The 14,227-nt window shown below is 51.5% G+C and overlaps 6 protein-coding genes and 2 non-coding genes across 8 annotated transcripts; 5 read left to right on the top strand and 3 right to left on the bottom strand.

The window, feature by feature from the left end:
* Positions 1 to 545: 545 nt before the first annotated feature.
* CC84DRAFT_1220836 (seven-hairpin glycosidase) lies at positions 546 to 1,547 on the top strand (the record flags this gene model as incomplete). The annotated part of the gene is made up of 3 exons (XM_018183207.1): positions 546 to 590; positions 638 to 736; positions 1,221 to 1,547. 3 exons carry the CDS (start codon positions 546 to 548, stop codon positions 1,545 to 1,547), a joined length of 471 nt encoding a protein of 156 aa, XP_018031678.1.
* Positions 1,446 to 3,637, bottom strand: CC84DRAFT_1208504 (uncharacterized protein). Its single transcript, XM_018182164.1, has 2 exons — positions 3,252 to 3,637; positions 1,446 to 2,988 (listed from the first exon to the last, which is right to left on the bottom strand). Exons 1-2 carry the CDS (start codon positions 3,399 to 3,401, stop codon positions 1,711 to 1,713), a joined length of 1,428 nt encoding a protein of 475 aa, XP_018031677.1. The 5' UTR covers positions 3,402 to 3,637; the 3' UTR covers positions 1,446 to 1,710.
* CC84DRAFT_1167556 (uncharacterized protein) lies at positions 3,488 to 4,955 on the top strand. The gene is made up of 3 exons (XM_018179201.1): positions 3,488 to 3,807; positions 3,865 to 3,995; positions 4,047 to 4,955. The coding sequence occupies exons 1-3, from the start codon at positions 3,737 to 3,739 to the stop codon at positions 4,754 to 4,756; spliced, it is 912 nt and encodes a 303-aa protein (XP_018031676.1). The 5' UTR covers positions 3,488 to 3,736; the 3' UTR covers positions 4,757 to 4,955.
* Positions 4,956 to 5,559: 604 nt separating this feature from the next.
* Positions 5,560 to 7,263, bottom strand: CC84DRAFT_1228289 (uncharacterized protein; the record flags this gene model as incomplete). Its single annotated transcript, XM_018183631.1, has 6 exons — positions 5,560 to 5,571; positions 5,645 to 5,779; positions 5,830 to 6,243; positions 6,309 to 6,691; positions 6,749 to 6,846; positions 6,932 to 7,263. The coding sequence occupies 6 exons, from the start codon at positions 7,261 to 7,263 to the stop codon at positions 5,560 to 5,562; spliced, it is 1,374 nt and encodes a 457-aa protein (XP_018031675.1).
* A 1,834-nt stretch (positions 7,264 to 9,097) lies between these two features.
* Positions 9,098 to 9,484, top strand: CC84DRAFT_1220832 (uncharacterized protein; the record flags this gene model as incomplete). Its single annotated transcript, XM_018183206.1, has 1 exon — positions 9,098 to 9,484. One exon carries the CDS (start codon positions 9,098 to 9,100, stop codon positions 9,482 to 9,484), a length of 387 nt encoding a protein of 128 aa, XP_018031674.1.
* A 1,284-nt stretch (positions 9,485 to 10,768) lies between these two features.
* CC84DRAFT_1049028 (uncharacterized protein) lies at positions 10,769 to 10,981 on the top strand (the record flags this gene model as incomplete). The annotated part of the gene is made up of 1 exon (XM_018173448.1): positions 10,769 to 10,981. A coding segment is annotated over one exon (213 nt), but the record flags the coding sequence as incomplete, so codon positions are not given.
* Positions 10,982 to 11,492: 511 nt separating this feature from the next.
* On the bottom strand, positions 11,493 to 11,632 carry CC84DRAFT_t86. The gene has a single exon. It is a non-coding gene; the product is annotated as a tRNA-Val (tRNA).
* Positions 11,633 to 12,272: 640 nt separating this feature from the next.
* CC84DRAFT_t91 lies at positions 12,273 to 12,376 on the top strand. The gene has a single exon. It is a non-coding gene; the product is annotated as a tRNA-Lys (tRNA).
* The last annotated feature ends 1,851 nt before the right edge of the window (positions 12,377 to 14,227 follow it).

Here is a 14,227-nt window from a genome sequence, read left to right as displayed (position 1 = left end):
GCTTCATCCGCAAACCGCACAGCTCGCTAAGCCATGCCCGGCTTCCGTCGCTGGAGCAAATCCAAGTTCGACAGGAACCCCAATGGGCCCTTCAAACTCCTTGCCGCCGTGCTGGTCATCACATTTTACCTGATTATCAAACAGTTCTCGGACCCAACCGCCAGGCTCCCGAGCACGATACCCAGGTATGGCGCCAAAATACAGTGTGCACACTGGACGAATGGCTCGGGGCCGGCAGACGAGGACAAGGCAGACAAGTGTATGAGGCCATGAAGCACACCTTCTGCAAGTATCGCCAGAGAGCCTATGGCAGCGGCGATAGCCTGCCTGTGTCGGGCGCTGGCTCTTCCTCACGCAATGGCCGGGGCTCCGCAAATACTCTGGTACGGTCGGCGCTCCCATCGACCCTCGTGTGGTTCGTTGGGAAGCTCCACACTGTGGAACGCATTTATCGTAGGTAACATCCCAACACCTCCTGTCCTTGCAGCAGCGCAACTTCGGCACACAAAATCAGAAGACGATACACTAAGTGCACTGAGTCCGCCATGTCTATCTCACCGACATACAACCTCGAGCTGCGCCTCCACATTGTATGTATAGACCAGAGCTGTCTCAACCTCACTAAAGTCTATTACAGATTAAGAAGATGCCCCCAAAGGCCACTGAGATTATTCCGCTGCTCTCCTGCCGCGAATCTTCACCTCCGTCGTTAGAGCGCAATAGAAGCGAGCCTCAAGTAACGCATACATCCTTCAAAAATTGTGGAGCCACGATCGTTCTAGCATCAATAACACAATTTCTATCGCTGCAGAGCTTTCAGATCCTGTTATCTCGTCCATTCAGTCCGGTCGCCGACATAGAGCCTGAGCTTGTACCTGAGCACCTGTTGTTCCAGCTCGCCCGTGCTGGCTTTGTGCTGTACCAAGGCTATCGAAACAGAACGGAGAGCGCCATCGTTTCCATAGCATTACATCAGGCTCTAACATATTACTTCAATTAAGAGCATGCTCGCCTGCTTCGCGCCCGGCACCCCTCTCCTAATCTCCACAGCCTACGACAACGAAAGCTTCAGCATCGTTGCCCTTGCGCTCTTGGAAGGTTCCCGGCACACGTACAATTCCAAGCTATCCAACATCGGCCCAGGATCTTGATCCTGGACACCCAAATTCGACTACGACTACCCCATCTACTCTCCCGAGACGCCCCGGTAAAAAGGACAGTGGCGCACCAACGGCTTCTGGAGCACACATCCCCACTACAAAGGACGCCCTGAGTACGTTGAGTCCCTCTTCTACGCGCACCGCATCACAGGTGAGGCACGCTTCCGCGAGTGGGCATGGGACGCGTTCACGGCGATGGAGCGGTACTGCAAGGCGCCATATGGCTACGCGCAGCTGGCGGGTGTGTACAGAGTGGACCCTGGACAGTGGAGCAGCGAGAGCGGGGGGAGGTGGATTGACATGCATGAGAGCTTCTGGGCTGCCGAGACGCTCAGGTATCTATGGCTTGCGTTCAGCGACGCGAATATTGCGAGTTTGAATCGGTAGGTCTTCAGCACCCAGAGCCATTCTTGCCAGTAAATAGCAGAAAGAAATACCACGACCAACCGCATAACCACAAACAACTTGTCCTCTCCAATCCATCCTCTCCTGTCCGGTGCTAACTGTGACTGCTCCACTACCAGCACCATCCGCCCCAATCCAACCCAGCTCACCTCTTCCACTCCTCCTCCAACTCCCCAATCAGAATATCGATAACCTTCCACATCTCCTCGCTCACTCTACGCCCCGCCTCGCGGTACCCTTCGTCGCACAGCCGCCCAAACCGGTCGGGATGCCACCGCAAGCGCTCCTTCTTGAGCCACTCATACCCGTAGGACCCGCTGGCACGGAAAAATCGCTCCACGTCGTGCTTGCAGGCGCGCAGGCCTGAGGGCTCGCGTTTGAGGCTGAGGCACGGGGAGAGCGGGCAGAGTGTCGAGGACGCGGGGAGGTATGGGAAGGACGTCAGGAGCGCGGCGCGGGGGAGGGGGGGTGCTGGGGGGGAGGTGGGCTGGGACGAGGGTGTAGGCTGGGACGAGGGCGTGGTGGATTTGGAACGAGGGAGTGGGGTCGAGGTGTTGGGGTCGGCGGATGCGGCGGATTGGGACTGTGAGCGGATTTGGAGTTTCTTCGGCGCGCGTTTTGGGGGTGGTGTCGGTGTTGGTGTGGGCGTGGATGATGGCGCTTGTGCTGGTGCTGGTGTTGTAGCAGCGAGCGCGGAGGCGAAGAGCAGGGCTGTGCTTGTGCACCAGGTCTGGTACGCTGCTCTCGTTGCGTGGTCCGGCTCCTCGATTCGACGGCCGGTCTGCGCAGCTGTGTGCGTGTGTCCGCTGGTTCCAGCCCCTGCTCTAGGCTCTGTGTTCGCCTTCTCCTTCGCTCTCGCCCTCTGGAAGAAGTTATGCGCGAAGCTCTCCAAAGCGCTCGAATTCTCATCTGCTATCGAACCAGACCACGTCCCGTCATTTCGTATCGCGACGAACTGGTCTGGTGTCGTGGGGTCGAGCGCCACGAATGCGACTTCGTTCCAGCGAAAGCCACGCTCAGCCTTCCAGTCTTCAACGGTTTCTCTCCAGATTTCCCAACTATCTGTCCTCTTGTCACCGAGCCGGTATGCCACATCACCGTACTCGCTCATTGCGAAGAAGGCATCGTCTGGCCCCCAGGTGAGCATGCGTGGGGGCCCGGCGCGCCAGCCGGAGGGCGTGAGCCAGGATTGGAGGGTGTCTTCTAGGGATGTGGGGAGGCTTGACCACCGAATAAACGTGGCGTCCCAGGCGATGTATGAATCCGCTGGACCTAAGAAGACCCGCAGATGCTGTGAAGGAGCGAGCTTAGATACTACTTTCTGAAGGCGGGTTGGTATTGAGGCGCCCCAGGCGAGGTTGGGGGTGGCGGAGGAGTCTTTGAACGAGAGAAGCCATGAGTCGGGATTTGGGCCTAAGGATGCCTAAGACAGGTTAGTAGAAGTATTGATATGATACCATAGCTGTGAATTGTATGTCAAGTTGGATGTTGATTTGACAAAGACTGGGTGATGGTGAAGTACCACGGTAGGTGCAGGGTCAACGCGAACAGATCGACAAGAGAGATTGTTCAAAGAACCTGTGTTGGCTAAGTGAACTCAGGCACTTCCACAACATAAGTTCTCGAGTTACTTGACTCTTGTTCCCCAGCTGTGGCAGCGCTTGCCTCCTGACTTTGTTGACTTACCCAGTGGACGTCCCGAACACTACCACCATTAATGAGGGCAAGAAGCGCAGGCGGAAGGTCGTTGTAACGTAAGCCCTCGTAACTCTTCGATATGAAGCTGTCGTCTGGCCCAAATGAGAAGAAGCATGTAGCGCTCGAAGTACCATTCATGCTTGTCTATAATTGGAAATTTTCTGAAATGACGTCATATGCTCAACAGCTCTCGAACACCGGCTAACCGCGCGCGAAAGACTCAACGGGAAGAGAAGGAGAGAGACAGTGTGGCTGGGAAAAGGCTGGAGACTCTGGGGTGCATAACGGGCCTGGGGTACATGTTGTTCATGGTGGTTGGCGCATGATGCCGTTGTTCCTTGGTAGGAACCTGGAAGCCGATCTCTTGGCGGCCACGCTGGTGGTGAACGTCCGTCTGATCGCGCGCGAATACACATACACCAAAACAGTTCGAAGTACCGATCGAACCCCGAAGGCTATCTTGCAACTCAGTCATGTGCGATACGACGTTCACGTTTGGTCAGAGGGGCAACCACTTCTTCCAGTGTCCCTCTCGGCGAGACTAGTACGCCGGACACCCTCCCCTCACGATACTATACATGTCCTGACTATATACCTATAGCACGCGCATTCCGAAGAAACTCACTTCACTCCTCACATCGGCGCAGGTTCAGGAAGTGTATCACGTAGCTCTTGGCTTCGAAGACAGCTTTCTGCTGACCTATCGTGACAAACGTGGCCGCGACCACATCGGTAAGGTTCCTTACACCTCCTCACAGAACACAGCGTTGATTGAGTTCTTAGAGTCCCACAATCTCCCTACCGAGCTCACTACCTTCCTCCATGCCAAAAACCCCCAAGGCCGGCCTACCCGAAACATCCCCGCCATTCGCCTGACCCTCGGCCCCCACAACGCCTCTTTCTTCGTTCACGATGCCGGCTCTTACATCTGGATGAATCTTCCTTCTGGACTACTAACCGCGCTTCAAGCGCGAATAAAAGACGGTAACTGGACAGACCGACCACGCCTTGTTGCGTTAGGCGCCGATGCGAACTACCTCCTCCTCACCGAGAGGCACGCTGCAGTCTGGGACCTGCGGCACTACACGACCCTCTCCCGGATGCTAGAGTATTCGCGCACGCAAGCCCGGGGTATCGCGGACGTGCGGAACGTAGCGCTGCATCCGTATCGGTATCAGTGCTCGATTGCGCAGTCGGCGAACGGGACGGTGCTTAGTGACAATGTTCCACCGCATGAGGCTGCGGGGATCGAAAGCATCCGGGCTGCCATCTTAAAGGATACGGAGGAGATAGATATGCGCGTGCAGCAGTCGCAGAGCAAAATTGAGAGCGCCCCTAGGAGACCTGGCCTGCAGCACCAGGCGACGCTGAGGAAAGATTGGGGTGAAAGAAAGCAGGAGTTCCGCGCACAGTCTAAGGGGTTAAGGTTGAGTCTCAGTTTGAGTGTTAGTGCAGCCGGTATCGCGGGAAGCTTTAGTAAGATGCTTGGATAGGGCTGGAGGATATATTCGAAAGTTTAGCTGCTGGAAATGCGCCCGTGTCTCGACTTTCAACGAAAAGACTTGGTAATCCATATCTATGCGTTCATTAGTGAAAACAAGTTCGACAAGTTTCGGGAGCTATGATCTCTTTAGGCAAAAGCTTCAAAGGTAATATATTGTGCTAATAGGAAGTCGTCACTGAACTCTGGTCTTACACAAGTGTTGCACGGGTACATAGATAGCATTTGGTCGATGGCTTTCGTCGCGTTGTTCCTTGCAAACACATAACATCACCACCATAACTGTGCCCACTGCCAACCATCCGTTCCCGACCAGGTCATCGCAGTCTACTCCAAGCACGGACGTGGAGGCTCTTTCCTTTTACTCTCATGACGCTTCTCGCCGCTGTCTCGAGATGCGTATTGACCAACTTCGTCGCATAAGAGGCGTACAAGGCGGAAAAGCCCCCCCGGACGCAGTAAGCTTCGATTTCAAACAATCACAAAAACCCGAATCTCAACGACAGTTAGAACCATAGATACTATTACCTTGAAGAGAAGTCGATAAGGAAACTTGAGCATAGCTGAGTATGACAGTGTTCACAAGCTAATTCTACACTTTCGTTCTGGGAGCAAGTCTACTTCCTGTCAAGTATGTCGTAATAAGTTCTATGTCACCAGACCAAAACAGGGCGGCACGGGCTCCAACGTAGTGACTTCAGACAGTACTACCGAGCTGGGACTTGATTCACGCCCCAACAATCGCCCGTAGAACCGTGACGCGGTAAAGAAAACTGACGATACGAAGCGTGCCTTTCATGCTATGCACTATTCCTTATCTGTTAGTCGAGCGTCGTCTTTTAAGCAAGGCCCCCACATTTTCCTCTTTCATACGACTCACAAGCCTCGACCAAAAGAACCAAGCTATAAAAGTAGCGAGCATAAGCAACGCCGCTATGATGAAATACCACCATATCGAGGGTAAAAGGCTATCCCGATCCCCCGTCATCTCTCGCAGATTCATACCAAAAATGCTCTATCCCCTCTCGTCAGCGCTCGAACAGCAGACCGCTCCGACATACTCACAGCAGCCAGCATCAGCGGCAAATAAACAAACGTTAAAAGCGTAACACGTCTAATGCTCGCCGTGAACGCATTCGCAAGCTTCCCCTCCTCAACTGCAGCCCGAGTATCCTGCAAAGTGGCGATATTGAAAATAAGACTTATCAAAACGCCCGTCTGCTCTTCGAGCTCCTTCGTTCGCGTAATGTGGTCCTCAACCATATTCACCTGCTTCGTGAGATACCCCTCGATAGCCACGCGGCCATTGTGCCCATTGATGTCGGCGAAGAACGGATGCACGAGCATCTGCCCTGCGAGATCTTTGACGCATACGAGACGGCGCCGGACTTGCACCCAGAGCGGGGAAAGCTGGTGCAATTCGCGTGTATACATAAGTTGGGCATCGATATCTAGATCCTCGTCGATGCATTTTTGGCTCTGCAATAGTGTATACGCTCAATAAGAGTTCCCGATGAGATTTTATGAGGCTACGTTGGGCTTACCAATATCTGGAGATGAAGTTCTGCTTCGGCGAGGAACACCCCCCAGTTGAAGGTCGTGATGTACATTACTTCGGAAAGGATCTGGCCCAGTCCGGCGTACGCTTCGGCCTCACCGGGGGGGATTTGTTCATCCCGCGTCATGAGTTTCTGCAGGCCTTCTGCTATCGTGGTGTCCAAAGGGTCGAGGTGTACTAAGCCGCGGAACTTCTTGCGGTCCAGACTTCTAGCGAATAGCAGTGCTATGCGCGTAACGTGCCAAGTGTGTCCATGCATTCCAGTTGCGGCTCGGAACCGGGCTGTGGGCGATGCATCGCTGCGCGTTGCTTCGGCGGGTACCCGCTTTCCTTCATAGCGCTCAAAGAGTTGGAGTGAAAAGAAGACATCTATGATGCTGTCAAAAATTCGAGTGGAGAATGGATGACACAACATCGGCTACTTACATTGCTCGACAGCATTCCCTGTACTTAGCAACGTGTACGGAAAGTTGAAAAAGCGTGGCGTGAGATCTAGATAGTAGCCTAAGATCTGAATAGCCTCGCTGGAAAGAAGTGTCGCAAAGCTGTTGCCAAATAGCGATGAGTGCCCTTTCTTTCGCTCTTCAAGGGTAAATGAATGTTACTAACAAGAAGACGCTATGTACATCTTGCGGGTCCGCTTCCTGAATCAGAGCGATCAAATCGTTGTTGGAATTTACGGTCGTGCACGGCGTCCATCTAGCATGCTTCCCATCAGCAGATAGTCCAGGTACGAATCGTAGTTTTTCAATCCGACAAGCGGTGGCTCTAGACTTTCTTAACGTTTCTTCTAGAACGGCGAAGCTGATTCCAGTTGTGTTCAGATTCTTCGGCCAAGTTTGATGAGGCTGATTTGGGGTATTGGCGGTGGCGGGCTGGGTCTGCGATTGAGACGCTGGGTTGGGAAGCGTTTGCATCCACCACGCGGTTCTGAGAGCCATGTTTCAGTCTGATCAAGTCGAGGTAAAGTATCAGCGTCACATAAACAATCTTTCATCCCGTATACCCGTGCACGCTATTGCCTTAAAGGACATTCCCGAAGGAGGATATTCTTCAATTAGTTATACCACATTAGAGTCAAGTGGTAATTATGGCTATTCGGTTACGATGTATGAGTATTAGAATACCTGTTTCCATCCCTGCTTGACCAATTGAGGTAGCCTATAGGATTGCATACTTAGTGCGCGTGTTGTTAGCTACGTGTAGCGAACACGAACTCTTGGGAAAGCTAGGTGATACCCATTTAGCTTGCCTATTTGTCATAGATAAGACTTTTAGGGAAGAAAGAAGGTGGGGTCGGGGTTAAGGACCTAAAGTACATAGAAATATGCTTGATCATACTCTAGTGGAAGAATTGATGCATCAGTTCCTTCGTCGACAGCTATTGAGGCAAACATGCTTCCTGGAAAGCTCTATGTAAGGCGACTCAATGTTGCGCAGTAGCCTGTACTTGCTCGCTGGTCGGACTACAAGATTGTGCCGGGACTCTTTGTCTCACCAGCCTCCCGCGTCCTTTTTCTTCGGGCCACATCCGCCCCCAACGTTAAGGTCTGTCCTGCCCATGTCGGTCTACAACGCCTGCGACACCTGCAATCGCAGCGGCAACTGAGCCAATCACATCGTGTTCCATGCGCCTTCGAGTTTTATACAAATTAGAGTATGCAACTGATCGCCAGTGCATGCCGAGCGTATAATGCTCGACCCAGCCTGCTGGTCCAGAAGCACATTTGTTCTACTGACACTGTTGAATGGACCACGAGCGATCGTTTTAATGGCGCGCGGCGCATACTTCAAAATCACACCTAGTTCCAAACGGCAGGGGACTCGTTCTGGCAAGCATGCCTTCAACCACCTTTACATACGGGCCAAGAGTGGGGACGGTTTAGAGGGACACATATGAGCGGCGGTGCTACCTCAACAACATTGAATTCTTTAACGGCATGGGCTTCACTGCGGAGAGCGGAATCTTCCGCAGCAAGGTCCCAGAAGCAACGGTGCAGATTTACCCTCAATTTTCTGCAAATCCACGCAAATCGCGATTCTTGGTAGTGTTCGAGCCGGATGAGATATTAAGGCCCAAGGATTTTTGGATCGGGGCGATATTCGAAAGTAGCAGAACAAAAGAAACCGAACAAGCTGGAATTGTGAAGTCGGCGTTACTACCCTTTAGCCGATACGCATGTGAGTTATCACTATGGTAGACCATTTGTGGCTTTAGGTCTTGAAAGGTGAACCAAGTACCCCAGACGTCGTGATCTCCTGTTTTCCCAATGTCCAGAGCGGCCCGAAAACGACTGATCATGACCGGTATGACTGTAGTGACGTGCTCGCGAACATCAAAAGGCACTGCTGAAGAGCCTTGGCATTATTACTTCCCTATATGATCTTGCAGGCGTAATCGCTGCGAAGTGCTCCCGTCATTATCTTGGTTCGTCTATTACGCTTGATTTCAGTACACTACACAAGGGCATACAGATCTCAGAAATCTACGAGGAGGTTATTAGGGACCTCGTAAGTCACTCGCATTCTTCATCAATGGATTTTGGGCGGACTGTTCGTTCTGAGCCTATCGTGAGGTAGCGTACTTGAATCGCTTAATGCTCTAATATCCTCATCCTTACCAATTGATGATTGCCAGACTGAAAAAAAGGCGCATCTTTCGAACGTTTCCGCTTCAAGTTTTGGAGCGAACACGACAAGAATGAGGTTGCCGAGATCACGGGCGAGATCTAATGGATGTCTCAGGCCAAGCTTGTACTCGACGAGCTGAACATCATGAAATTCCTGTTTGAGACACAGAAAAAGGAACTTCGGTATTTACGCGACATGCTGCAGTCAGTGGACACTAGATCGGCTCAGTCATCAGACCCACCGGCGACGGCGACAAACGACAAGAATCATAAGGCGACTGCTGACCTGCACGATACTGACTTGAAAACTGGAAATCGGTTGAATGCGGATCTGAACGACGACACCGTGGGCGGTGCCGAGGTTTCGGCGACCTCGCCCAATGCTGATGGCGTTCAGATAAGTGATGATGTTGGAGATGACTATTATGTGCATTCGGGGGAAGCCCCGACGAACTACTACAGATCCTTTGTGAAACGGCGTCCAGGAGATCCACGGCTTGGTGCGATGTGGACGCAGCGCCGCAACGGCTAACTGCTTAACGATGTCTACCGTAGCATCGGAGAGATCAACGAAATGATAAACCGTGCAAATCGAAAAAACTGTGCCCTGCTCTGTGCATGTCAGACTTTTACCAGGTCTGGTAGCAGGCGATCAAATGCAATTTCGCTCCAGCATACAATTAGGCCGATCTGAAAGGTTCTTCTTCGTCATCGCGTGTTCATATGGTACATAGGTAGGAAAACGGCAATCGCAACACTGTACACCATCGTGGCCTACTGTAGCGCACTTCAAAATCTCCGAGAATCTCCGAATCTCATCCCCTTGCACGAACAGCGCAATCCATTCTCGACCGCCTCCTTCCTTATTCGATTCCTCAGACTCACGACAGCATCACTGGAATGACTCACGCTCCGTAAACATGCAAAAGCCGCCCTTTTACACTCACAGCACTCGGTGTTGTTTTCGGCGGTTCGGAAATGACGTATGATTTCAAAGCATCGATTACAAAACGTCCGTGCGCACTCCGCCAAGGGTCGGTGTAAGCATATGTTGTGCAGAATGTTGGTGGTGTCTTGTAAGTCTGATGAGAAAAGTGCCTGGAAGGATTCAATTATGGAGTTATATAAGAGGGAAAGGACGTGGCGGGTGAAAAAGGTATTGTCGACAGCATTTGCAAAAGATTGGACTGAACATACGGCTTTCTGGCATCCGCATTTCGAATACTTTGAGCCACCAGATTGAAATCATTTGCGCAGACTTTACTTGAAAACAAAAGAAATATAATTCAACATGTCAGTTGTTATGGCTGAACCCCACGCCGCACTTCCCTCAAGACCGCGCCGGAAAACCCAAGCAAAACCATCGAGAGATTTTCGCCGTCTCCTGGCCCAACTTGCCGACTTGCAGTCCAGCTATGTCACCTCCGAATTCGCTAAGAACATCGAGAAGCAACTTCTCTCCCTCACGAAACCCGGAACAACCTCATTCACACGCATCGTTTCTCTCGGCCTTGGCTCCCTTTCCAGCACAGAAAAAGGCCAAACACGGCGTCTGAAACAGCTCACCCTCCTTCTGGCAATTCAAGATACACTACAAAAGCAAACGCAATCGCCGATAGAAGTCTACGCCCAGGACCCTGCCTTCACGAAGCAAGACGAAGCCATGTTGAGCAGCCTCAACGTCCGGATATTACGAACCGCATCAGGATCTTCCCTTGGCGAGGCCGCAGACGTGATTGACGCGTCTACGCTGATATACTCGCCCTTCCTGACGCTAGATGCATACGAGCAATTGCTTGTGGAATCGAAACGGCCGGTGCAGTACGTGATCGGAGACGACTTCAACGCGCTGTTGGATAAGTGGCCTAAGTACAGCGCGGAGCGGGCGCAGGTGCAGAAAGTGACCAAGGCGGGGCTGGGGCGATATCAGAGGAAAGCAATATTGGGAACTGGGTTCTGGGAAGAGATCGATGGGGCGTTTCCGATGGCCGTGTATGCGGCGCAGAATAGGGTGAACGAGAAGGCAAAGATATAGGAAGTGCTGTGTGGTGTGATTTTGATTTGAGATACCCGATAAAGCGAGATTTATTGTCGATGTTGTGCATCCCGGAGAACTCGATCGAATGTCAAGCTTTGTTTGAGACTGTCCCAACTTGATCATTCCCAGGCGCTGAAGTCGTGCAGACTACAGTGAACATCATTGTGCAGATAAGATGCAGCATGGACACTCGGCCATGAACAAAGTCTAAGAGATTTATGGAACAAAAGGATCGCCTTCAGCGAGATTGTCGCCTCCTTGATAATGAATGATAGCGGTCCAAAATAGTTGGTTTCCTCCTGGCAGCGAGCCAGAACTGGGCTCGTCGTGAAGCTCACGACAGCACTCACGACCTCGCACTGTCGTGCAGAGTTCTGGACATTTGGTATACTGCAATCAGCTGGACCAGTAGGATAGATAGAGTAGTAAGGTTGGCGATGGCCACTGGGGAGCTGATTCTACTGAAGAGCCGTCCATTGCCCAAAACATTGCCAAAAAAGACGGGTCTTACCGCGATTCGAACGCGGGGCCTCTCGCAAATGTGCTCAGGTAACAGCCCTAAGCGAGAATCATCTGAAGAATTGTTAGTTGTTGTTGAACTCATGTGAGGCTGTTGTACTTACACCACTAGACCATAAGACCGGTGATCAGAAGATCTGATTGGTTGATACATGATGATTCAACTGCAAAATATCTATACCAATACAATAATTGCGGCATATGTTGGGCGCTGGTGCTGCCGCTCAAATTTCGGTGAGTGGTTCGAGTGGTAGGTGCAGGATTTGACCCACACACGCTGCGAGAAATAAGCGAGTCATCTAGCTCCAGCGACGCCACAACTATACAGCAGGCTCTTGTGTGGTCGTGTGCACACGGAAGTCAGGACTTCGGCAGCATAGTTAGGTCGAATTATATCAGTGGCAGCAAGGTGAGTCTGGCTGCTAAGGCATCGTGATTTTGTCCGGGCCTCTCAAGGAGACAGGAGGCCTGGTATCTCAAGCTAAATGATTTCATGCTTTGCTTGCTCTTATAGATGCGAGCTGAGCCTCTTTAAAAATACACAATTCACATGTGTCTCAGTGTCTGAGCATAGGACACTGGCCCATTTCGCGTGAAAACTCTGCACCAACCTCAGCCCTACCGCAATATCTACCATGAAAATTTTGCTTGACTAGATTCTGCGTAAACAGTCCGATCATACCACGTCAAGATTTTACAAAAATCAATTCACCAACTATATTTACAGCTTGTCGCTCGGAACAGCTCATCAAATCACCGACTAGCCCGGCTAGCTCAATCGGTAGAGCGTGAGACTCTTAAGTACACGATCTAACAACTCGATTACTCGGTATCTCAAGGTTGTGGGTTCGACCCCCACGTCGGGCTTCCTTTTTTCATCGATGGAAACACATCTTTTAGCACACCACGCATAGGTCCTCCGGCTATACGCTGGGACAGGGTTTTTTTTACCTGCTGTCCTGCGCACGCAGAACCTGGCGTGCGGGCGGCAAAGAAAGAACGAGCGGAGGGAGGCACAGCGAAGTTCCCTTTTACAAGACACACCCACAGGTACTACTACTGCCCAGTGCTTGCCCACACCCGGCCAAACAAGGGATCAAGTGTCTTATCCAACTCTTCCTTCCTACGCGACTTTGCAGTCTCCAGATTTGATATTGCCTCTGACATTCTGTACTCCCATACATGGTCGTTGCAAATTTCGTTGACCCTTATTTGCAAAATGTCTTGCTCGTGGCATCAGCTCGTTGCCAACACGTTGCGCACTTTCATTAAGAAGGGTTACTGGCATGGATACAGATTCCGGTAGAGACGGTCTTGAACTTTGGAGGCCTTCCCAAGAACAACAACCAGGGTAGAAGCCCTTCTGTATTCCATGCACTAACGGAATGAGGATTGCCTGCGTCAATGTCATCGAGTGACTTCATAGTTCAGCCCTTCTTTTAGAGACTCTAGATATAAAGCTCATCGCCCTCGTATAATGGATTTGGGATACCATATAAGCGAATGATTAACTGGATAGCTTCTTTAATGGCTCCCTAAAAGGTGTCTGTCAGTTCCATGGTCTCGCCACAGGGCCCGGGTCCACAGGGGTCAGACCAGGAAATTGCAGACGACGGGGGAGATGACGGAGGGGATGTCGTGTCCTCTCCATCCTGTCCGGATTTCCAGTTCTCGGCCACATCGGGAAATGTCTGCGCAAATGCGACAAGGGCTGCTACCGCTCTGGCCCCCAGCTCTTTGTTGGAATAAGTGCTGATATCGAACATGCACTTAACGTTAGCGAACAGCTCGATCAGGTCGTTCTCCGGCTCAGCTCTCTTCCACTTCTTGTGGCGTCTTTCTTTGGGCTGAGCGTCCTCTTTGGGGAGACTGTTATGCTCAGCCCCGTAAATCATCTTCCTGACCATGGGTGGTATTTGCTCAAGGCGTCTGGTGTGTAACGAGAAATTGGATCTACGTTAGGATCTGCCGGTTGTACATCATCGTCAGGATATGGCCATTCATGGAGAAGGTGAAGTATTCGTTGCCCTCGATCCGCACTGAGAAAACCCTTGGATCGAAAACCGCATCTGCTACGCAACCGCTCGAGGCTCCAAGTGAAAGGCTGGAAATCTGCAATTTATTTCGTTCCTCTCGAGGAGCTCGTCAAAGAACCACCTTCGCAGATAGCGTCGGCTTTCCTAAGATAATCTGTCCAATGTGGCAATAATAGAAGTCTCGATAATCCAGAGGCGCGATTCCTGCTACATCAGCATTACACGACCTCAAAGTGTTTTTGCAAAATTGGTGCTCCTAGTGGATCGGTTCGTTGGTTCCCTTTTTGTTCATTTCCCACCATATGTCATCAAGAAGCTCGGTCAAGGCAGGGAATCTCTCCTCTGTGATGCTGTCTTCGCGCGCGGGCGTACAAAGATGTGCAAAGATATCGAATGTGCTGTTCACTTGTTTTCTCAACGCATTGGTCCATTAGCTCGGTAGGGCTGTCGTCGAGTATTCAAGAAACACATACGGCCGCATGTCTTCGCTCGAGATGCTTCCCACGCCCACTTGATTTTTGCCTGTTTCGTGATGACGACTCTGTTCACCGCACCTTGGAAGAAGTTCATCTTGGCGATGTCCTGTCGCAATTGGGTCTGTTTGGCCCATTGGTAGTCCAGGAATTCGCGCATATATTCACTGCACTTCCACGAACCAGGATTTTCTTCCTCATCCTCGTCC

The sequence above is a fragment of the Paraphaeosphaeria sporulosa genome (assembly GCF_001642045.1).
Source record: "Paraphaeosphaeria sporulosa strain AP3s5-JAC2a unplaced genomic scaffold CC84scaffold_10, whole genome shotgun sequence".
Lineage (NCBI taxonomy): Eukaryota > Fungi > Ascomycota > Dothideomycetes > Pleosporales > Didymosphaeriaceae > Paraphaeosphaeria > Paraphaeosphaeria sporulosa.
The sequence above is the reverse complement of the archived record's forward strand: the minus strand, read 5'-3'. Positions and strand labels throughout refer to the sequence as shown.